At 36.6% G+C, this 23,220-nt stretch overlaps 3 protein-coding genes and 1 pseudogene across 6 annotated transcripts; 1 reads left to right on the top strand and 3 right to left on the bottom strand.

Annotated features, from left to right (window-relative positions):
- Nucleotides 1–461: 461 nt before the first annotated feature.
- LOC121791719 lies at nucleotides 462–4,398 on the bottom strand. Of its 4 annotated transcripts, XR_006048708.1 has the most exons (10): nucleotides 3,992–4,398; nucleotides 3,746–3,890; nucleotides 3,345–3,513; nucleotides 3,240–3,257; nucleotides 2,999–3,138; nucleotides 2,775–2,862; nucleotides 2,042–2,224; nucleotides 1,863–1,948; nucleotides 1,639–1,723; nucleotides 462–937 (listed from the first exon to the last, which is right to left on the bottom strand). XR_006048708.1 is itself a non-coding variant. In XM_042189577.1 (9 exons), the coding sequence occupies exons 1-5, from the start codon at nucleotides 4,179–4,181 to the stop codon at nucleotides 2,777–2,779; spliced, it is 849 nt and encodes a 282-aa protein (XP_042045511.1). In that variant the 5' UTR covers nucleotides 4,182–4,398; the 3' UTR covers nucleotides 462–937; nucleotides 1,639–1,723; nucleotides 1,863–1,948; nucleotides 2,042–2,237; nucleotides 2,775–2,776. The 4 variants fall into 4 exon arrangements, 3 of the variants coding, with proteins under 3 accessions (XP_042045511.1, XP_042045510.1, XP_042045512.1); XM_042189577.1 differs by having other exon boundaries at nucleotides 2,042–2,237; nucleotides 2,999–3,257; XM_042189576.1 differs by having other exon boundaries at nucleotides 2,999–3,257.
- Nucleotides 4,399–5,361: 963 nt separating this feature from the next.
- On the bottom strand, nucleotides 5,362–11,868 carry LOC121791718 (annotated as a pseudogene).
- A 3,678-nt stretch (nucleotides 11,869–15,546) lies between these two features.
- Nucleotides 15,547–17,197, bottom strand: LOC121791721 (probable esterase D14L). The gene is made up of 2 exons (XM_042189580.1): nucleotides 16,681–17,197; nucleotides 15,547–16,138 (listed from the first exon to the last, which is right to left on the bottom strand). Exons 1-2 carry the CDS (start codon nucleotides 17,049–17,051, stop codon nucleotides 15,685–15,687), a joined length of 825 nt encoding a protein of 274 aa, XP_042045514.1. The 5' UTR covers nucleotides 17,052–17,197; the 3' UTR covers nucleotides 15,547–15,684.
- Nucleotides 17,198–20,393: 3,196 nt separating this feature from the next.
- LOC121791722 lies at nucleotides 20,394–21,100 on the top strand. The gene has a single exon (XM_042189581.1). It carries the CDS (start codon nucleotides 20,470–20,472, stop codon nucleotides 20,947–20,949), a length of 480 nt encoding a protein of 159 aa, XP_042045515.1. The 5' UTR covers nucleotides 20,394–20,469; the 3' UTR covers nucleotides 20,950–21,100.
- Nucleotides 21,101–23,220: the final 2,120 nt, after the last annotated feature.

Raw genomic sequence — 23,220 nt, 5'->3', positions numbered from 1 at the left:
TTTAAAATTTAACAACTAATTTCAGCATTGAAAAATTACTACAATCTGACAAGTTCACAATTTTATTTACCGATTTTAAAGTTCATAAAACCATATTTCACCCTAAATTTATGGTTTTAGCCACCAATTGTTAGTTTTCTATTGTGTGCACGAGCCTTTTTAATTAAATTCTTCAATTTTGTGCTTGACCTTTTCTAATAAAGAAATACTTAAAAAAGAAAAAATAAACTTAAAAAATTAAAAGAAACAATTTTGTTGACCTTTACATCAAAAAATTAATGCGTAGCCCAAATTCATTTGAAAATAATTCTTGCGTTGTAAATAATTTTTTGTTAAGACCGTTGCGCTTTGAGAGTGGGTTTTCCAACTTTTAACAAGAAAATATTTTTGTGTGAATTTCTATTATGTTTTCAGTTCGCAATTTCAGGAGAGAACAAAAAACATTATTAAAACACACAAAATTTGATCTTTTTGTTAAATTACCATATTTTGCACAAATGACTACAGGTGGTAATGTTCAGCAAGTCGCAATCCGGAGCATCAATGCAATGGGCTACCATGTACGCAACTGATGACTGCATCTAACACTACCTCTTCTTGAAACTACCAAACCCGTAAGCCATTAAAGAAAGATCGTTTGCAGCGTTCATCCCCCTCTTCCGTCACTCTACATTGGCTAGCAAAAACATGCTTCTCGCAGTTATCGACATATAGCACCAATCAGATATTTGATCGTACAAGAAGATGCAAGCCTTCTACTTCAGAGGATTGATGGTCGAATGAACTTTCGAGGAATGGGTTGGGATCACAAGTTGCGTCTACTCGGCTGGAGTTGTTTTCCCCATTTTTTTAACGAATACATGCAGCCAGCTGCTGTAAACAGCCCAAGAGCAGCAATAGAGGTAATAGTTGAATTTGCGATGTAGTGATGACCTCTCTGCAACGTCAACACGGTAGCAACAAATCCATGTCAAGGAAAAAATGGATCAATAAAAGGAATTACAAAAGGAAGCTATGCAATTTAGTTCAGACAGCAAAAAAAAGGCAATCGAAATGTGCATGAAAATATGTAAATATACACAGGATTGGTTATTGTTACAAATTTATTTATTGTAAGAACACAGCACTATAAAGTATCTACACTGTGAAAACTAAAAATTACATTCAGTGTATATATACTCTGTATGGTCAGTGCAATTGGTTCTCACGTTCTCATTTGAAGAAGGTTCTTATTTGAACCTTTCCCTATATATATATAGACTTCCAAACAAGCTGTGAAGCCCTCAAGGCCCAAAATCCTATATATTTTCACTCATGCTTCATGAAGTACTGTAAGATCCGCAATCAACCAATTCGAGGTAGGAGGGTTTTTACTTTTTACAAAGTACATAAAAGTTTCTCAACCTATTATTTTCTACATGTATAATATGCCCTCCTAAGTCCTAGGGAAGAAAAAGAATTACATACGACAGGCAATTTCATTAACTTTATCAATTTCCAGTCATCTTAAATGCAATTTTGTACCCAAAGAGACAGGTTATAGTGAACAAAGTAACCCTTCCATAGTAAAAACATCATAAACCCATTGATTCTATTATAATTATCTTTATGAATTTGAGATGTGACAGTAGAATATACCAGGACCAGAAGAAACAAGATTGCTGCATTTGCAGGCATGAGAGATAAGCTCATCATCCCGCCACGAATTTCATTTGGCAGATACCTGCATGGGATAATTAGAAGGAGAAGATTGCAAACAACACTTGTGTTCATCATTCTAGATTAAACATCAGGCAATAAAATATTCATCAATGAAGGTCAACATAGGGTTCATTAATAAGTAGAAAGTACTGATAGCTTACGTTGTTCTCAATCGGGCAAGAAACGGCAAAACCATGCCCAGGCAAGTTTGAAATAAGCAGAATAATGCTACAAGAAGCCCTATTTCCTGAAATAAGGAAAACCTTAAACCAAAATACTACAACGAGAAGATTAAACACATTAATACTTAGCTGTAAAAATGAATATGAAGTTGTCTCACCTGATAATCATAGGCCACAATTGACAAAACAAAGCCCATTATGGTGAATGCATACATTAGGTATTCCTCTGTCCGAAGCACTAATGGCACGTGGAAGAACCATGGGAATCCAGTGCTACCAAGCATCTTTGAACCAAGCAAACAAGGATATATCAATCCCAAAGACACCTCCCTTCCATCAGCCTGTAGCATAATACTGGTCAAACAAATTTTTAAGATCTTTTTACATAGTTAATAGGAGTATAATAAGAAACAATAGCAATCAAAAGAAAGTTTTCAAGCAAATACACCATAGTTAATATTTAGGTTGAACCAAAAATACAACTTCTTAATTGTTGAAAAGAAATTCTAGCAAGTGTCAACTCTCTATGCATGTGCGAGCATTATAAGAGACACACACACACACATACATATACATTAATATACATAGAAGAACATATGGCTAGATCATGACAAGAAGAAATATGGATGATCTAGCAAATCCAGTATCTATGAGCTGCAGATAAATTTTTAACATAAAAGTCAAATGACCTCGCAAGTTTCACAATTTTTTCCAGATACTGAACACTATCAGTACCATCTACTTTTCTAGGACTCCAAATCCATAGAATTATAAAAGGAATTAAAAAATGTGCTCCAAATTAGCAAACCTACAAATTGCACCTTGCATAAATGTGACATTGCAGGCTATAATAAAAGTGTAGGGGACAAACTGATGCCTTCATAATCATACCACTATAGATGGGCCCAAAGAATCCAAAATGCTGCAACAGAAAAATGCACGCTAGATTGTGCCCACGACAAGAGCCATATCCTTTTATCTGCAAAATGAGAATACATTGTTACTCACTAGAAGATTTTGAGCCAAATGCCAATAACAAAAGTTCCTCTTATAATTCCTTAAGGTTGCAAACCCAAACATATGCCATAAAGGAAAGAACATGAATTTTGATATACCACTAATAACATGTCTGTGAAACGAAACACGATAATCCTTCAAAATCGTTGTTTGAGTAGCTTCTTGCCAGCCTCGAGTGACAAGACCAACAGCAAGAACAGCCAAAACTCCAGCTCCAATCCACAAAGATTTAATATTTCTGATCACATTATCATCAATAAGATAATTTGCAAGTGCCTGGCTTCCGATAAAAGATGCAGACTCCAAGAAAGTCATCATCCAAAACATGTCATTCAGTACCTCTTGCCTCTGCCCAAGCTGCAAAATACAAGTATCATCATCATCATCGCAAAAATCAAAATAAATGTAAATAAATGATAGTCTTCAGTAAAATCCTAGACCAACCTTGTCCTGCTCGACAACCATCCATGCCTCGAACCCGAAGGAAAATATCGACGATGCCAGTGAAAGAAAGATGCTTGTTAACCAAAACGAAGATGTTCCAAAGACTAGCTTCCATAAACTCACCAAAAGGTGTAGCAAGAAAAACAATAAGCACAGCTTCTTGTGACCTCTGCGCATACAAGATATTTATAGAAGGTGATTAATTACTCAAAGCAATCGCAAAATTGTCACAATGTTCAAAATAGCAAAACTTATAAGGTAGTTTCCAGATGTATAACTACAAAAAATACTATTTAGATTTCATTTCCTGCAAAATTGAGCAACACATTTCCAACCAACCACACACAAAGAAAGGCCACAACTTGGCATAACTATTGAGTTATATTATGCACCATACTCACAATAAATCAGATAGCACTCCGATAAAGCTCCCGATAAACAGAGAGACCGCAAATCCAACGGAAATAACATTCAGCAATTGATCTTTACCGAATCCATAAAACGCCAACTCGTATTCTCCGAACACAGCCCATAAACCCTCCATCACTTTTGACACACAAATAAATTTTGTCAGCCAAAGGGGAAACAAGTAGAAGTTAATTTAGCAGGAAATAAACCTACATTACAAAAACACAATTTAGAGTGACCTGAGGAAATAGAGAAGAGGAGGAGAAATTTGCGCTGGAAGCGGAGAAGAGAAGCGGAAGACGCGTGATCGAGCACATTTGCACTAGATTTGGCGGGCAAACAGAAGATTGAAACCACAGAGAAGATGAATAATAGTATATAAATTGATTTGTTTGGTTCCCATATATCAGATTCAATCACAACCCCCATTTTTTTACACAGATTGTCGCATGAATGTTGATTTGTTGAGCTCACAAAAAACGGTGAATCCAGTCGAAAATCGTGGTGAAATCAGAACAGAGTATAATCAGCCGGGAAACACTTGTGGCCGGATTGAACTAAATTCAGCGAACCAAATCAAATTGAAAGTGAATACAGAGCATAAACTGAGCACGAGACTTGGTAAAATGGTGGGTTCCTTTTGGTGAAAGTTGTTGAATCCCATTTAATAAAAATTACTAAATTTACAATATGCTATAGCAAATAAATTGGGGACCAAAACGTGTCTATATTTCTTCAATCATGTCGTTTTGAATTTGACCATGTTGGTTTTTATCGTGTGTTATTCACGACGGTATATATAAGTTTGGAAATTCATGGGTGCACCATGATTTGGGGGTTGCTTCCGGGTGAGGAGTTGGATAGGTCTTCGTCCACCCAACTATAATTGGCTCCTTCATACTTAATAATTATATTGTGCAATGTGACGCACGCATACATGTTATCGGCTAACACATCCTTGAATCACATACGCCTCAGACCTTTTACGATTGCAAACCATCTTTGGAGTACGATAAAACTTCTTTTCTAGTCAAATCATGCTTCCGCAGCAAAAAGAACTCTTTTCGATATGTTCGAGACGAAAAGGTCTCGACAAAAGTCGACCACCAAGGATAGATGGCGTCTGCAGGGTAATATCCATTGTTGCACCAACATAAATTGAGCTTAAAAGTTTACAACGAGCACATATATTACTTCAGTAGTCGATTTGATTTGCTTCCATTGTAATTTGTAAGACGTTTTACATAGAACAAATAAGTCGAGGGTTCGAATTATTATAGAAATAGATGAAAAACATTATTGATGCTATTAAAAAAGTTAATCTATGCCACAGGCTATATGGGTAGGGGAGAGGTTTCACTCAAAAGTAGTACTCCATGTGAAGCAAAACAATCAAAGGGAATCTTCCACTCAATTAATGGATACATAAAGTAATATTGCAAAAATATAATCTCATAATACACAGAAACTGGAAAACTCCGACAAATGAGAGGGTTATGTTATGATAGCTAGTTATAAAACAATTCCTTAGAAAGTGACAAATGATCAAAATATAAGATCACAAGGGTATCAACGGCTGCATTTGTTACATTGCCTTACATTGCCACAAAGATATGCTGTGTTTTGCGGGCAAGGAGGTTGAGCTATTGAGTTCGGCTCCTGCTATTCTCTGCAGCCCTTACTTGCGAGAAGTATGGATGAGCCTAGAATAAGATTAGTCGAGCACAAGATTAGAGTTCGGAAAAGAACATACCAATGAATAGACATAAGATAGGTTAACAAGCACTATGACGGAGCCAGACATTTCACGATGGGGCCAAAAAGACATTTCATAGCTTCATCAACAAAGTTTATCTTGAAATCAAAACATAAGTTAAACTCACATTTTCAGTTTTTTAACAAATGTCAAAAAGTCAGATTTTAAAAAAAATTAATTGCATGTAAATATACAAAGTATGCCCAAATTTTCGTTTTCTGCACTAGAATGCAGTAGAAATTTTCAAAATGCAGGGGGCAGTGTAGCTCAGTCGATGATAACAGTGAAGAAAATACCATAGCTTCTCTTGCTGTGAGCCTATCTTGATGATCATATCGCAGGAGTTTGTCGAGGAAATCAATGGCCTGTCAGAGTAAGACAAAATTTCTAAACTTGGAAAAAGAGGAAATTGATTTATGAATTTCACTTGTGTAAGTAATTTTGCTTATAATTTAAAAGGTTGAAGAAGGGATGAAGAACAAAGCATGACCTCTGGTGACACAAGATGCTGATTATCTGAATTAACAAACTTCGACCATGGTTTCCTGCTATGCCTGAGAAATGGAAAGTGGTTAAATGGAAAGCATCTAGTTAAGTCACAGCCAAAGACCAGCTTTCATCTAAAATATTTTACTACAGATAGGATGAGTTAAAGGTTAAATTTGGATTCATTTTGTAACTCTTAGCAAATAGCATACCTTCCAACAAGAGCTTCTAGTTGAGGATCAAGCTCCAACCGGTATTTGTGTAGATACGCATTTAACTCATCAGTCCCAAGGACCTGGAGGAGAAAATCTCAAATCAGATGAGTTGCATAGGAGATCCGCAAACTTTAAGAGATTGTCAGCTGCGCCACTATATTACTTTTTGTCTCTATTAGTACAACCCATTTAAATATATGGAAGTTGAATTACATACAATGTCTCAAATAAATTCAGGTGCGGAGCTAGGAAATTTGTAGGCATGGGCAAATTTATATATGAAGGAATTTTAAGAATTTGAGGAGGGGCATTTAGTGAAAGATTAAAAGAAATACAATTTATGATAGATAATATCTATGTGTGTGAGAAATTATCAGGAGGGGCAAATACCCCACCAAAGCCTATGCTAGGATCGCCCATGGTCTCAATGGGCAAGCCAACGTATTTACCTTAGCGATTTTCACAAGTTGATCCTGGTTATCATGTCCATAGAAAAAGGTTCTTTCTGAAAAATCTGCATTATCAACATGAAAAAAAGATAAGGACAAACAAGGAACAAACATCGATGGGACTGATAAAGTGACCCATTCAATTATCTAACCATCCCGGCAAACATGCAACCCAGGCTCCACATATCCAAGGAATAGTCATAGTCTTGCAAGTCAACGAGAAGTTCTGGACCCTTGAAGTATCTGAATCAATAGAAGAGATTTAACATAATCATATCAACCAGCTAACAGTTTCTGAGTTTCATTCCAAATACATACAACCTCTACTACTATTAACAAGCAAAACTGAAATGAAGAACATAATCCTTCCAATAATCCATACTCTGATATTACAAACTCTGAAATCTACTATTCTCAAGCAAATTGAAATGAAGAACGTAATCCTTCCGATAATCCATACTCTGATATGCTAACTGAGTAGCAAGTAGTACCCAATTGGGGATTGGATCCACCAAAATCCAATAAAATAAATGGGAAACCCATACCCGCACGGCTCTATGCTAACAACATACAAAAATTAATTTAATCCAATATAGAATACAGAGATTAAGTCATTTATATTGGTTTCTGTAGAAAGTTTACAAATCAAAGGTAGGGCCAGCTAGGCAGGTAGGGTATCCGGTCGAAATAAGTATTCATGACCCCAAAGTTATTATAGGTATGATACGACTGAAAGTGAGTAAAAATGAAAATAAGCATGTGATGTCATCCAACATATACAAATATAAATTTGTATATGCACTAAATATATGAAGTAACGATACTTAACCTATAAAGTACATGAACTTTCATGATCCTGGGTTTGAAATTCGAATCACATAGGGCACAATTACAAGACCATGAAAGTGCAGTTACCTTATATGTCAAGTGCATTTACTCTATACTCTATAGGTTAACTGCAAGATTCATAATTTTACGAAAAAACAAGTTTTTACCATAACCCTAACTATAAATGAGCTACTTAGTTCTACTTATAGTCTTCAATTCCTATGTTTTTTCTTCACAAACGCAAGTCCAACTGGAACAACCTGTAGGGAAGAAAATTCAGGAAGGATATTGTATCCATATGTATCCTAATGGCATGAGTCGTCTCTGGAAATGAGAAGTCAGAGCATCAGATGAAAAATATCATACTAAGGATAATCAAAATGAATCATGAAAATAGTAACTCAACAAATGTAGTTAAGAAACATGAAGAAAGAGAAGAAAATATATAAAGGAAAAAAATCACTACCAATTACCCTAAGCAAATAGTAACAATGTACCTTGAAGCAACACGGACATTATACTCCTTGCCAGGGTGGTAAAATTCTGCAAGACCCCAGTCAATCAAGCGAAGCTTTCGCAATTCATGGTCTATCATTACATTATGAGGCTTAACATCTCTGTGCATTATTCCCTGGGAGTGAGAGTAATCCAGTGCCTACAAAGTAATCAATGACAATAGGTTTGAAATACTATCAAACAAGACAAGTGATACAGACCATTATTTAGTTATAGTTATCTTTTATTTCTGTAGTTTACTAATTTAGGGCTAAGTTATTGATGGCTGTAATAAAATAATGCATTGGTGAGTGAAGAAAGAATCTCACATCAAGGGCAGTGTTAGTACAAGTAATGAATAATATATCTGATATCACTTTCCTTTTTGGTTCCTCCCCCCACTAACATATGGTGGCCGCTTTCTCCACTAAACACACTTTTACCATACATTTATTAAAACTCATGCCGAACCCAAAGTGATACACTCTATATAACACCGATACGCCACCCTGTTGCCGTATCACGTATCGTATCCGATACCGATACGCGACGGATACACCGTCGATACGTATCCTGGGCGTATCCGCGAGCTGGGCCGTATTGGGCCGGGAAACCTCAGATTCGATACGTATCCTTCGGCGTATCCGCGAGCTGGGCCGTATTGGGCCTTCATCCTCCTCTATCTGCAAAGATCTGAGGTTCTCCTCTTCGAAATCAACGTCCATCTCTGTCGAAGAACTTCGCAACTTTCAATTTACGAACTTCAATCCGATTTGGGAACAAAATTGACAGTTAATCGGATATGAAGAAGAAGAAGAAGAAGAAGAAGAAGAAGAAGAAGAAGAAGAAGGCGCCGCTATTGCCTCAACTAGGGATTGAAGAAAATTGGAAATGGGAGAATGAATTGGGCAAGAAGTAGTCACGATGGAAAATGAGTATATTTGGGGCTCATTTTTTGGGCCAATTTATTACTCCATTAACTTTGTCTAATTTTGTAACTATAAATAAATATTTTGATCAATATTATTGGTAATATGGATAAGTATAACCAAAAAATCGATGTGGTGTAATCGACCATAAAAGAAATTGACTTTAGCTTTTAATATTTTGTAATTTTATTATTTTTATTTGTATAATAACATTAGAATATCTATTTTGTAATTTATTATGCACTATTATTATTTATTAAAAAAATAGTTAAAACGTATCCGCGTATCGGGTTGTTTGGGAAAGAGCCGTATCCGCGTATCCGTATCCTTCGGATACTGATACGCGTATCCGTATCCGTGCCGCATAGGATACACTTATAGTGGAGGGATGGAGTAATTGCACTGTAAATGGAGAAAGTGAAGGTCATGTGGAGGAAATGGTATATAAATGATATACTACAAGATAAATCCCTCATATAAAAATTATAATACATTTGAAAAAAATCAGTCAATGCAAAGCCACCTAGCCTGTAGCACATGCACAAGCACCCTCCATATATGATAAATAAAGCCAACCTATGGTGGGGGTTTCTAAGGTACATCCTAAACAATATATAATCTTTCTTAACATAAAAAGTTTATGATAAGCATATTTTCATGAAAATATGTAGCCACTAGCTGAAAGGACAAAAGTATGAAATATAAGATTTCATAGGAAATTGAATTTTCATGAATATGTCATTGAAGCATATCCTCACCTTGAGAAGCTCATATATGTAGTAGCGTATGTCATAATCGGTTAATGTGGGGTACAGAACTTTGAAATCTGTACTATTAACGAATTCGAATATCAGGCTAGGAGTTTTAGAGTGCTGATCTCTAACAATGTCAAGGAGTTTGACAACATTGGGTCCCCCACATAGGTTCTGCAGAATTTTGATCTCTCTTTTTATCTGCACAGAAGTTTACAAGAAAACATTATAGACACAACATTGAATCACGGGACATAAATATGTAATTGGTCCAGTTACATGAAATTTTTTATATTTCTCATCGAAGAAGAACACTTTGATAGATAATCAAGAACATCAGAAATGACATTGAAGAACAAAAAAATGAAATGAGATTGTAGAAGAAAAAAGTTATAAAAGAAGCTATAAATGGATACTTTCAGCAATGTAGAAAAGCAAACTTTTTCCATGCAGTTTCCGTTTACAGTTCAAACAAATAATTAACGAGTATGTAAGACAAAAACTTGAAACTGTGCACAAGTACTATCCAAGTACAGCAAACTCTTTTTACATGAGGAAGATTCAATTTCATTCAGTTTAAGCTAATTTCGATCAAACAATTGGAGATGGATCCAAAATCCACCATAAAAAGTCACGCGTCATGATAGGTCAAATCTCCAAAGAGCTTAAGCTCATTGAGAATATGTGAATTAATCACCTGGCACCCATTAAGAGGATAAAAACAAACCTTTTTCTTCTTAACAGGCTTCAGAATCTTGATTATGCACCTTTCATTGCTATTTACATTTATGCCTTCAAAAACTTCACTGTATTTTCCCCTACCGACTTTACGAACAACCTCGTAATCATCCTGGTCTCTGGAAGCATATAGGAAACAAGTTTAAACATATTAATAAGTGCTCAAGGCCCCAGTGCTCGATAAGATATTTCTTTCAAAAATAAAAAAATGAAACTTCTATAGAGCCACATTGGCCCTTAACTCTTCAGACGTAGATAAGAACAGGTTGTAGATTGTTTTCACCCCAAATGGATTAAACATTCGTTCTTCTTTTTCCATGTAGTAATACACAAATAATCTATGTTGAATTATAACACCTTATCAGAATAAGAATTGGGAAATTACAAGATGAAGAGTAAGAGATGCATTCCTATACAATCTTGATATTGCAGTACACCATTTTCTTTTTCAAGAATGATCTCATAACTAAGAAACAAGTGAAACTCAATTGATAAGATGCCTTTGAGTCATTTGGGTGAGTGCATGTAAATCTAAACAAAGAATGCTCTCGAAAACTGACAACGAAGCCCAACTCAATTAATAAGCAAGCTTTTGAGTCATTTGGATGAGTGTGTGTAAGTCTAGAAAAGGATGATCTTCAAATTCTTTTCAAGGTCTCATATATTGATTAAATTACCTTCACAGCTGAGTTATATATCGTTACTTGGTTATCCAATACTCAGGAGATTTTATGCACACGAGCACTTCCTCGATAAGTGCCCGAAAGCCACAGTCTTCTTTCGTGTTCGACTTAGAATATATATTAGGCTAAGAATTCAGCACGGAGCAAACACAAATATATTCAAATTGAATGAAATAAAAGAATTTAAAATGCAATTACCAGACATATTAATTTGCTCAAAATGTTCCCATTAACAACTCTAGCTCAAAATCCGTACAGTTGAACATTTATCACAAATCATCCCTATTAACACAAAATTGCGGCGGTATAACTAATAAATTAAGCGCAAATAGTTGTGATTAACTACTTACCCCCACTGGACAGTGAGATTCTCGTAATCCCAGTATTCTCTGGGACGCAGCACGTTAATGTCCGCGTATACCCGCGCTTTCGACATCAGAGTGGCGCAGATCTCCGACGAGACGGCGTCTTTGGGCTTACTTATAGCAGCAAAGGAAGAGGCCGAAGCGGACGGTTGATTATGGAGCTGCGCGACGAGGGCGTAGAATAGCGAGATTTGGAGCAATAGGGCGGAGAGGTGCGCCAGCGGCGTCGATCAATTGCGATTGCTCCTTTTTTTCTGAGTAACGATCGGGAACGGAGATTAGCAGCTGATAATTAACTGTCGATTAGAGCAGATAAAATGCATGAAATCACAGAAATTCGATTCGATCTGAGGGGAATAAAGGAACTGCAGTATGGTTTTTGTTTGGAGGTGTGGATGAGTGTAAGATATAAGGAAATTATCGTTTGATTCCACTGGTACAATTTATCCCAATTTAGTGATTTACACAATATTAAAAGAGCTTTATTTGTCAATTAGTTGACTTTTTTCAACTTGGACAATTAGTTAATTTAAGTCTAATAAGCTAAAATCACAATGGCGATTTTTTGATTTTCTAAACTTTAAAATATTTAATTATATCACAAACTTTAAGGCGTTTATATTTTCTTTTTACGATGAGTTGTTTTGGCAAATAGTTGTTCTTGCGTGTCAATTTAATTTACGTGGATCCTATAGTGCCCATTATATGTGAAATTTCTATGTGGATCATTACGGTGTCAATTGGCCAAAGACTCCACACTAGAACATTACGGGAAATGAATTTTTCACATTTGAGATACTGAAACCTTTTAAATTTCTGAAATCCTACAAACCTCTGACAAATTTCTCACTCGTTACTTGAATCTGACTGAGTGCAAAACATTGGTGGTGTGCTAAGGACCTAAATCCCTAACGTTCGGTATAACGGAGAACAACTATGAAGAGATAAATCCGACGCCCGTGGAGAACAACTATGAAGAGATAAATCCGGCGCCCGTGGGGGTCGGCGGAGGAAGAATCTGGGTGGCTGTGCGCAGGTTCCGACGGGGTTCCAACCCGTCGGGCAGTGACTGCAGATCAGATATACGTCCCGGCTGTGCGCGGTGAGATTCCGTCGGGCAGCAGGTGGCGTAAGGATTAAGGATTCAACGTATTATGCAAGGGACTTGGCCAAAATAATATATTCATTGAATGATTAAAATGATAACATCCTCTCCTATTTATAATATTAGAATACTACTACCCTAACTTATTGAATAAGAAAACAAAGATATGAAAAAGATACTATGAATAAAAAAAGATAACTAAATAAAAGACATGGAAGATATGAGAAGATATGGTAATGTCTCGTATCATGGTGGTCCCGCAGTTGTTGGCAGGGGTCCCACATGATCCCAGATTATTTGCATCATTTTGAGTGGTTGGTTGTCTTCATTCATTGTGTCGGGAAGCTGTGTATTTTGGTGGTCCACAATGGGGACGAACACCAATCCGAGTAAGATGGAGGTCCGGTCCCCTGACTATTTAATTTGATTGAAACTAGGATTTTGTTCATTTTAATTCGCAGATCTTAACTTTTTAACCAGATTTGTTTGATTTACTAGAGTTAGACCAAATCTTAATATGAAAGAACTAGGTAGGGACTTAAAGCAGATGGTATGCACACATGATGCTATAAAATGAAAGTTGTATGATACAAAGCGTAAGGCAATTGAGTTGTTGAGGAGTTCTGTGGAAGATTATTAAGCTAAGATTAGGATTTAGGAAATACCTTCTTAAGTTGATTAGGATCTATGTTCAAGTATATGTACGTACTCCCTCGGTCCCAAGATAGTTGAGATATTTCTTTTGAACATAAGATTTAAGAAATTGATGTAGTAAATGTTGAAGTGGAGAGAGTAAAGTACGGGAGAAGATAGACTTTTTTGCCAAAAAAGGACTCAACTATATTGGTATAACCAAAAAAATACGACTTAACTACCTTGAGACGGAAGAAGTATGATTTAGTGACTTGAGAAAGGAGTTGCATATTTTTTGTAGAATGGTCATTAGCTTGGATGATGCCTTATTGAAGACAAATGGGAGATGTTCCTTATAGCTTGGGCAATGAGTGAAGTTAAAAATACGAGATGTTGGAATTGGTTCAACATTTTGGCAGAAGAATTCGGTTTTAGTGAAGAAGTTGGCATAATTTTTATTAGTATATTAGTGATAAACAGATGGTATACTTTTTTTTATTTTAACAGTAATGTAAAAGTTGTAGATATAATTCTTGTTTTTGACACTTGATTTCTGTAGGGTCTTGAGAAAATTGTGAAGCATTGGCCCCACCTAGCATAAAAATTGTGCAATGGGCATTTATGCAAAATGGAAGAAGAGCCACAAAGGATCTGTCTTGAATAGTCTATTATGTAGGCTGGTTAGGAGCACATATGTATAGGAATAGGATTACAACATGGCATGCTTGGAAATGGAGAAGGAAAATGACGTAGCGTTTGTCGACATTATGGATAAGAATCAAACTAAATTTTGTAAGACCTTATAATAGTACTTGTGCAATGCTCTGATTCTATGTTAAATAATGTTTGTGAAAGCTTCAATGATTATATTGTTAATTCTAGTTCTAGAGTTAAATTTGATTGATATACTTGAGGACATGGGAATCTCTTTGATGGAAAGACATTAGAGTGAGTAAGACGAAATTAGTTCTTGTACAGACAAGTTATGTCCAATGATTAGGAAATAGCTCGAGGCCTTAAATTACGAGGTTGGACATAAAAATACTGAAACACTGTTATTACGCACTTATCGTACTGAAAAAAAAAATCAAATCTTTAGGATACCGTAACTTTCGGTACGATATGATGCCGTACCGTAAAATTTCGGTATAATAATGACATGAATATTCTTACACTTCGGTATACCAACCATCTCTAGTAAAGAAAATGTATGGTAGACCAAAGAAGATTAGGAAAAGAGACCCTTTTGAAAATGATTCATCTAGACCATACACTGCTACCTCAACTAGGATTATGGGACGGCGAAAACATTCCCACATTATATACATATGTTATGTAAAAATCGACATATATGGTGGGAAATCAAAATAAACGTCGGTTAAAAATCAAATAAAGTACAAACTTGAATAGAAACGATTTATATAAGTTTCAAGGTCAATCATGGAGAAAATCCAACCTCGAAGGTTTATGTATGGAGAAAATTCTTCAATAATAATAGACGAACCCTAGATAATTGAGGAAGAAAATCTTATAAATATTCAATTCTTGATTTAAACGTTTTCAAGTATAAAATGATGTCGTTTTCGGATACAAAAATAGCACCATTTGCTTTAATTCTAGGTAAGTCCATGTAAGTTTTTAGATCAAGCACGTAAAATCAATATCATCAAAAAACAAAGATTCTAATCGGATAAAAAAAATTACATACAGTATACCCTCAAAGTTTGTAAGATAATTGACATTTGTTGAAAAATTTACCGGAAAAAGCGAAAAGTCTCCAAAGTTAGTGATTTAGCAGCTTTTACCCTTTTTCTTTAAATTGACATTTTCGAGGGTCGAAAAAACACGATCCTATTTTTGCATTGATGGTCGTGGTTTCTCTCACCCTCTCTGATCTTTTCCAACGAAAATATGAGATTTACCGACAAAGATGTATCCGTCACTTGTTACCGACGAACTTCCAACAAAAAATCCCGACATCATTTTCGATGGGAGTTCGATCAATCGTTGTCTTGTAAATTTGAACCCAGTGAAATATTCATTTGGATGAGAATTCAGAGGATGAACTCAATTCATCCCAGACAATGGAACTCTACAATCCGAGGATTCTGCGGTGATATGGAATTATGTCTTGTTGGACGATTTCTCATGGACTAACGGTTCAATTTTAATCTTACAAGGTTGATATTCACAAAAAATATACATATATAGCCTGTGAATTTCAAGGTTTTGGGTCTAATTCACAGCTTATAACATACACAATAATAGACGCAACTTGTGAAAATGAAGTACTAAGAATTTTACGTCTAAGAAAAAAAAAATTCCATCCCTCAATTTGTACTAAACAAAACAGTATTGAATTTAAGAAATGTTCCCTTGATATTCCTCATACGAAAGTTGCCACAATAATTATCCAATATCCAACCATTAGGCCAAAATGGAAAAAATAAACCAAACAAAGCATGAAATGTCACGAACATTTATTTCTCGACGGCTCATCAATGATCACCATCTACAATATCATGCTGTATGTGGCGTAGCAGCACCGGGATGGTGAGCTCCGGCGAGCTGAGCTGCGGCAGATGACCCTCTGTGGGGACCACCTCGACGATGGACTTCCCGCCGAGGTTCTGGTGGAGATACTCAGCCACTGCGACCGGCACGGCCAAGTCCTTGGAGCTCTGGATGATGTGGCACGGCACAGTCACGCGCTCGAGGAAGTGCCTCAGGTCGAACGTGAATATCATCCTGAACATGCTCAGTGCTATATCCGGCCGCATGCTGAACAGCGTCCGGCTGAACTCCTGCACTGCCACTGAATCCATGTCGCCCCCCACCACCAGGGGCGCGAACCCCGACACCCACGACTTGTAGTTCGTCTCCATCGCGCCACACAACTCGTCGATGTCCTCCTGCTCGAACCCCCCGAAGTAGTCCCTCGTGTTCAAGAACCTATCAAAATTAAAGCTTGAGCTAAACTGTATCAAATTTATTTTAGAAATAAGTATAGATACCATACGATATAGTTTCTATTTATTGAGAGACCAAATAGAATATAAAGGATCTAATATTCACTATAAATATAAGCTATTCACTATAAATATAAGCTAGGGTTATAGTGCCGCAGACGCACCGGAATAACGATTCCATATTTCAGTATTGTTACGTTAGAAGATCATAGCATGTGTAAAGCAATCATAGAAATCTTACATTCTCATTAATCTATCACAGAGATCTTTATATAATTTTCCATTCCATTATTTCAATTTCATGATCTCATCAATTTCTGGTTAAATTTAATCAATTTTCAAATAAAAGCTATCAATTACTTCACAATTCATTAAATCTGATCAAATTCTAATATCCTAACCATTAAAAAAATTGAAAGAATTATAACATTTATTATAATCTACTAGTACTTCCTTCGTCCCCTTTAATAAGATTTTCAAATAAAAACAATTAATTGTACTAATTAAAATGAAATTAGAAGACACCTTGGGGAGGCGGAGAGCATGATGAGCTTGTGAAATAGATCGGGGCGGAAAATGGAAGCGACGGCGCCGGCCATGGAGGAGAGCGAGTGGCCGACGTAGATGCATTTTTGGACTCCGAACTCCTCTAAGATGGCGAGGAGGTCGTAGGCGAAGCCCTCGAGGGTGGAATAACGGTCGAAGTCGAAGTAATCGGGGCTGGTGGTGCCGGAGCCCATGTGGTCGTACACGATCACCTTGTAGCAGTCCACCAGGTGCGGGATCAGGTGCTTCCACACCGACTGATCGGTGCCGAACCCGTGCCCTAGGACCACGACGGTGTCGCCGCCGCCAAGCACGCGGACGTTGTGCGCTTCTGCGATCGAGCTCGCCATTTGCTTTGCTTTTACTTTTTTAATTTTATTTGTGAATCGGTTTGGGGAAATGGAGGAATGTTAAGAGTTTGGGATTTGTGGCCTAGTTTTGGCTGTAGCGGGAAGGCGGTGGCTTTTGCTTTAATAAAAGTGATGATGCTCCGTCAGAATCTTTTCCTTTGATATTTTTAGCAATACTGAATAATGGTGATTCAATATAGGTACATAGGATAATTAAATTTGTGAATAATCGTGAACAAGAGTAAGCAAAATTAATAGTAGTAGTATATAAAATCAAGATTTGTCATTAATTAATTTTTTCACTTTCCATTATATTGATTAAAATCAATGCCAAATAAAAAATGAACAAATAACAGGGAAATGGGGGATATCTGTAATGTAGAAATTAAAAGATCATTCATCTTAAACTCATGTACTTAAAAACGTAGGGTTTCATATTTATCATTTAACTCCAACAAATCACAAGTATTAGCGTAGTATGCTTTTTATTAGCTATCTGTATTCTGCCATTTTCATAATCTAGAAACCAAAGGGAAGAATTAATATCGATAAACAATACCGGATACACCAAAGGGAAAAACTAATACTGAGTTATGTTAGTTCTGAATTAATCATGGAAAAAAGTAACAGTTTCTAACCCTCGACGGTTACAGTCAAGCCAAGCCATGATTACAGACTTAATGTCCGTGTTGACTACGTCCACTTATGAATAGGGTAGCCATCCATGCATTCTAACACACAACTAACACCTTCTCTCTCCATAGCAAACTCTCTCCCCACAACTTTGTTTTTCTGTCAAAGTTATTTTCTTGCCATTATTCAGTTCGTCGGAGCTCTGCTGCTAGCAGTGCTGCTACTTTAGAGACGAAGCCGTTTTATCTTTAGGGACGACATGCCAATCCGAGAGCACTATTGAGGCGTATCTCGTCTTGCGTAAAGAGACTCATCGACTCGGTTTATTTTCCATTACAATTTAAAGTTTCGATTTGTATTTTTAGTTCAATTTATTTCAGTGTAAGCTCTTATCTTCTTTGGGATGTATTACGCCCGGATAATGTTTTATACTTGTTATACCCAATACTTAAAGCTTTGATCAGTAGATCAAATTGTCATGTTAGTAACAAAAATAAATACTCCTCTCTTCCCATTTTCTAAGTTGTTCCACTAATAATGAATGATTTATTTCTATTTTTGGATATCTTTAGTATTTATACGGTTTGAAATAATACCTAGCTAGATCATCATTTAATGGATATGGGACACAAAAGGAGTTTCAATACATGCATGTAATGTGTGAGCCAAAATAATCGTCGGACTTGCATACCTGTAATAAAGAAACTCATCACCAACTTAGGTCCGTCCGAATACCATATAAATGAGCTACTTTTTGTAAGGAAGGAGAGTTATTCACTCTTTTATAGAGGAGTTAGGATCATCATTTTGCCGATACAGAAGTGATTTCCATATTGTTAACATTAATAATGGGAGTGTATGTGTTTGGTTTGCCTTTTAGGAGGATTAAATGCATCAATGCAATCTATTTCTATCGTTTGATTTGCCTTTTACCATTTCTACAAGGCCCGCATTAATTGCTCGGGCCCGCCTAATTAAAGGTCATTCCTTTAGAGCATCCGCAATGGCGGACTTCCGCGCGGAATTCCCACGGACGTCCCGGAATTCCGTCGCGGACGTCCGCCATTAGGCGTGCCCGCCACGGATACGGAATTGGGCTGAGGACGTCGCAGGTCCTCGGCGTTAAGTGGAATTCCGCGGGGACGTCCGCCATTGAGTCGACTCCTGCGGAATTCCGCTTTATTTCGTTTTTTTTGTAATGTCTATATATACCGCTCGATGAACTTCGTTTCATTTTGCACAACTTGTTTTAACAAGTTTCTCTCTCTCTAAATTTCTTTTATATAAAAGTCCGTGCATTTGCCGACATGCGCCAAAAACAAGCCCACGTTCGACTCCAGAACGATATTATTGAAGAAGTGTGGCAGCGTAGGGGTCGTCGTTGATGTAGTTTTTAATTATTGAAATGTTTTTTATATTTGGTGAAATGTACTTTTCTTATTTTAATGGAATTTTTTCCTTATTTTCGTCGAAATTTTATTTTCGCCTAAATTTTAAATACGTAAATTGTTTACTTCCGGAAATTGTTTAATTTGTGAATTTGTGATTTTTTTTTAATGTGGGAATTCCGTCGGGAATAGGGGTGTGCATTCGGGTTTCGGTTCGGTTTTTTGCCAAAACCGAGCCAAAACTGAAAAACCGAATTTAGTTCAAAATCCAAACCGAACCGAACCCGAAAAACTGAAACCGAAAAACCGAAAACCAAACTTTAAAAACCGAAACCCGGACAAAACCGAAAAACCCGAAAAAAAACCTTAAAACCTGAAAAAAATAAATATAATATAAATATATATTATATATGTGTATTTTATTTTATTTTATATATACTAATAGAATATTTATATATAATATAAAATTAATAATACATATAATATATATTATATAGTAGAATATATTAAAAGAATATATATATATTATATATAATATAATATATTAAATTAATAGAATATATATATAATTCGGTTTTTCGGTTTTTTTCTTCGCCCGAACCGAACCGAACCGAAAAACCGAATTTTTTTTATTTTTTTAAAACCGAACCGAAAAACCGAAAAAACGAACCGAATTTCAAAATTTCGGTTTGGTTCGGTTCGGATATTCGGTTTCCGGTTTTTTTGCTCACACCTAGTCGGGAATTCCGCAGGGGAATTCCGCCACTGTGCAGTGGGAATTCCGTATGACGTGGCAGTGCAGTGGGAAGTCCTTATGACGTGGCAGGAGATGTTTTTGGGAATTCCGCGGGGAATTCCGCCGGGACATCCGCACCACTGCGGATGCCCTTAGTTATGCTGACTACCCAATCTTGGCATGTTTCCGTTTTTTAAAGAAAGAGCGATAATGGTCAAACCAAACATTTGTTATGTAGCATGAATGCCATGAAAATAAAAAACATTAACAATAGTCATTCCTTCTCTAATGAAGCCAAAAAAGCCTAGCCAAACACCTCCTTAAGCAAAACTACTGAGATAAAAGTATTTGTGCAAACTATCAACTATGCTCGGAAAGATCTTTAGTTTCTCCCATACTACATTTTTAGAGAAAACCCTCTAACAAGCAATCCCTTGCTTCTACTCGCATCAATGGAAGCAAATAAAGATATATTCTTGCATGCACAAGTACGAAAAGAATTCAAACCTCCAAAACCAAAATCCCCCACTAGGCACTAAGATTCTCACAACAAATAGTATCAACTTTTCCCCTTCATAAACCCCCCCACTTAACCTTCATTCACTACCCAAAAAAACTCAAAAATCCCATCAAAACCAAACCCCACTCTCTTCCCCCTCCCATGGCTCCGGACCTAAACAACGCCGCCTCTCCCACCGACCGCGAGAAGCAGAAGAATCTCGACCAAGAGGTTCGAGAGATGATCTCCACCCTCACCAGCCGCTTGGGCAGCATCCAACGCTCCCACGCCCAAGCCGACGACGACGAGCAAGGCATGAGGATGATCACGCTGGCCGGGACCAACCTAGGCGCCACCATGCGCGGCGACCTAGACGACAAGGCCACCGCCCCTCAGCTGGAGCAGGAGGACTCGGCCTCCTACGTCGTCAACAGCAACTTCCAAGCCATCAACAACTCCATCATGCTCGGCGGCAGCTACAAGACCAACGATCCCGGCGTTCATTTGGACATCACTGACTACGTCGACCACAATGACGGCGACAAGAAGGGGAAGAAGAGCAGGAGAGGGGGCCACGACGGCGGCCACCACCATGGCAAACGCTCCGACAACCTTAGCGACACGGAGAGTGAGAAGAACTGAGAGAGATCGGTCGACATTGCGCACCATATATATGTGTGTGTGTTTATGTGCACTAAATAAATATTGATTGTTTAATTTCTATCCTTTTCGAGTGCCTTGATCATTTGTGTCTTCATTTCGGTTATTTTTATGAATGACTATTTTTCAATAAGTTCGTTGCTCGAATCTTATGATATGTAGATTGTAGACTTTGAAGGATGGTGTCAACTTGAGAATTTGCATCAATCATATCCCTAATACAACTTCACGTTTACATTGATACCTATCAAAGATAAATAGGATTATAGTCATTGCTTTATTATTTTAAATTTAACTAAGTTCTCCAGATAATTATGAGATGAACATACAACGCTAACTAAAAGGTCACATATCTCAACTAATTGTATAAACAATCACCAAAATTAGTGATAAACATAACAAGAATTGTATTATAAACATGAATTAATAATACTCCATCCGTCCTTAAAAAGTAGTAAGAACTTTTTCTTTATTAATTCATCCCTGAAAAGTATCTAATTTTAAAATAATTAAACAATATATTACCATTAAATATCATTTTATACAACTTATATCATACACTATACTACTAATTATGCGGAGTCCACTCCAATAACACTACTTATACTTTTATTGGTATCTCTTTTACTTTACCAATTATTTATTAAAATTTGTGCCGAATTAAAATTAATACTTTTCAGGGACGGATGGAGTATATATTTTCCATTTTTCCTACTTTTTTTACTAAACATGCGACAAAGAGGTAGTAGATCTCCAATACTTGGCACAAGACCCGACACAGGTTTTAAAAATGTAACAGAAGTGGGATGAAAAAGTTAGTGGAATGTAGATCCTAGTTTTATATACTCCTTTCAGTCCCACAAAAATATGCATTTTTGGTTGGACATGAGTTTTAATGTACATTGTTAAAGTAAGAGAGAGATAGAAATAAAAAGTAATTAGAGTATTGTTAGTGAAGAATGAGTCTAATCTCAATAGAGAGGAAAAAGTTTCCAAATAGAAAGTGCATACTCTTGTGGGACGAACTAAAAAAAGAAAGAGTGCATTCTTTTGGGGATGGGGGAAGTATTAGAGCATCATTAACCCCGGCTGGATCTAGCCCCCAAGTCCCCTCCACATCATCATTCCCCTAATTTTCAGGGCCAGACCACAACTCCCATAACCCTGCATGCCCCATCCAGCAATAAAATTGTACTATTCACAACTACAAACTATTTTACTCGTAAAAACAGAAAACGTTGAGCAATTATAACATGGGAAACTCATAATTCATTCCAAAATTGAAAATTACAAACATAGAAATTCAAAATTTAAAAAATACATTAAAAAAGTCAGCCCATTAAATTGAAAAATACTTAAATACATAAAATTGAAAGAAAGCCTAACCTATTAAATATATTAAAACCTAAAATTTTCTCCTTTCTCTTCTTTTCCCTCCTCTCTTCCCACGCAATCATCTTCTTCCCCTCATCTATTTTTCATTTTCTTTCTCTACTTCCATTTTTCGTCAACTACTTATCTCCTCAACTCGAAAATACAACAAATATAAAGGTTCAAATACAAAAATTCAAATTTTAAAAAAAAATTAATTGCGGCCTGTCCCGAGAGCGTATAACGTTTGGCCTGACCACAACCAGGCCCAGCCTTAGGCCGCTGGCTCATCCCCAGGCGCGGCCCGGCCTTGTCCCGACCCCCTCCAACGTGCCAGGCTGCGGGCCAGCACCCAGGTGCGGTCCTGCCCGCAACGTTAATGATGCTCTTAGTTTTACAATAAAATGAGAGTGAGAATGAGTTTGTGAAATGTGTGGTCCATTACCAAAAGTAACAGTAAAAATAAATGTGACAAGTATTGGCGGACAAACTAAAAAGGAAACTAATGACAAGTATGGTTGACGGAGGATGAAGTAATTTTTATTCCTAATTTTGAAATAAGTACTCCCTTCGTCCCAGAAAAATATGAACATTTGGTTCGACACAGATTTTAATGTATAATTGTAAAGTAAGAGATAGAGATAAATGATAGTGTATGTAGTGTTATGGTGGGAGAGTGGACTCCAGTGTACTATAATGGAGTACTAAGTTGTAAGTAAAATGATGTTTATGAGTAATGTCTTGTTTAACTATTCTAAAAATTAGAAAGTTCATACTTTTCAATGACAGAATAATAAAGAAATAGTTTATACTCCCTCCGTCCCAAGGAAGATGACACATTTCTTGGGCGGCACGGGAATTTATGCAACTTTATTGTGTGTG

The sequence above is a fragment of the Salvia splendens genome, unplaced genomic scaffold, assembly GCF_004379255.2.
Source record: "Salvia splendens isolate huo1 unplaced genomic scaffold, SspV2 ctg883, whole genome shotgun sequence".
NCBI lineage: Eukaryota > Viridiplantae > Streptophyta > Magnoliopsida > Lamiales > Lamiaceae > Salvia > Salvia splendens.
The sequence above is the reverse complement of the archived record's forward strand: the minus strand, read 5'-3'. Positions and strand labels throughout refer to the sequence as shown.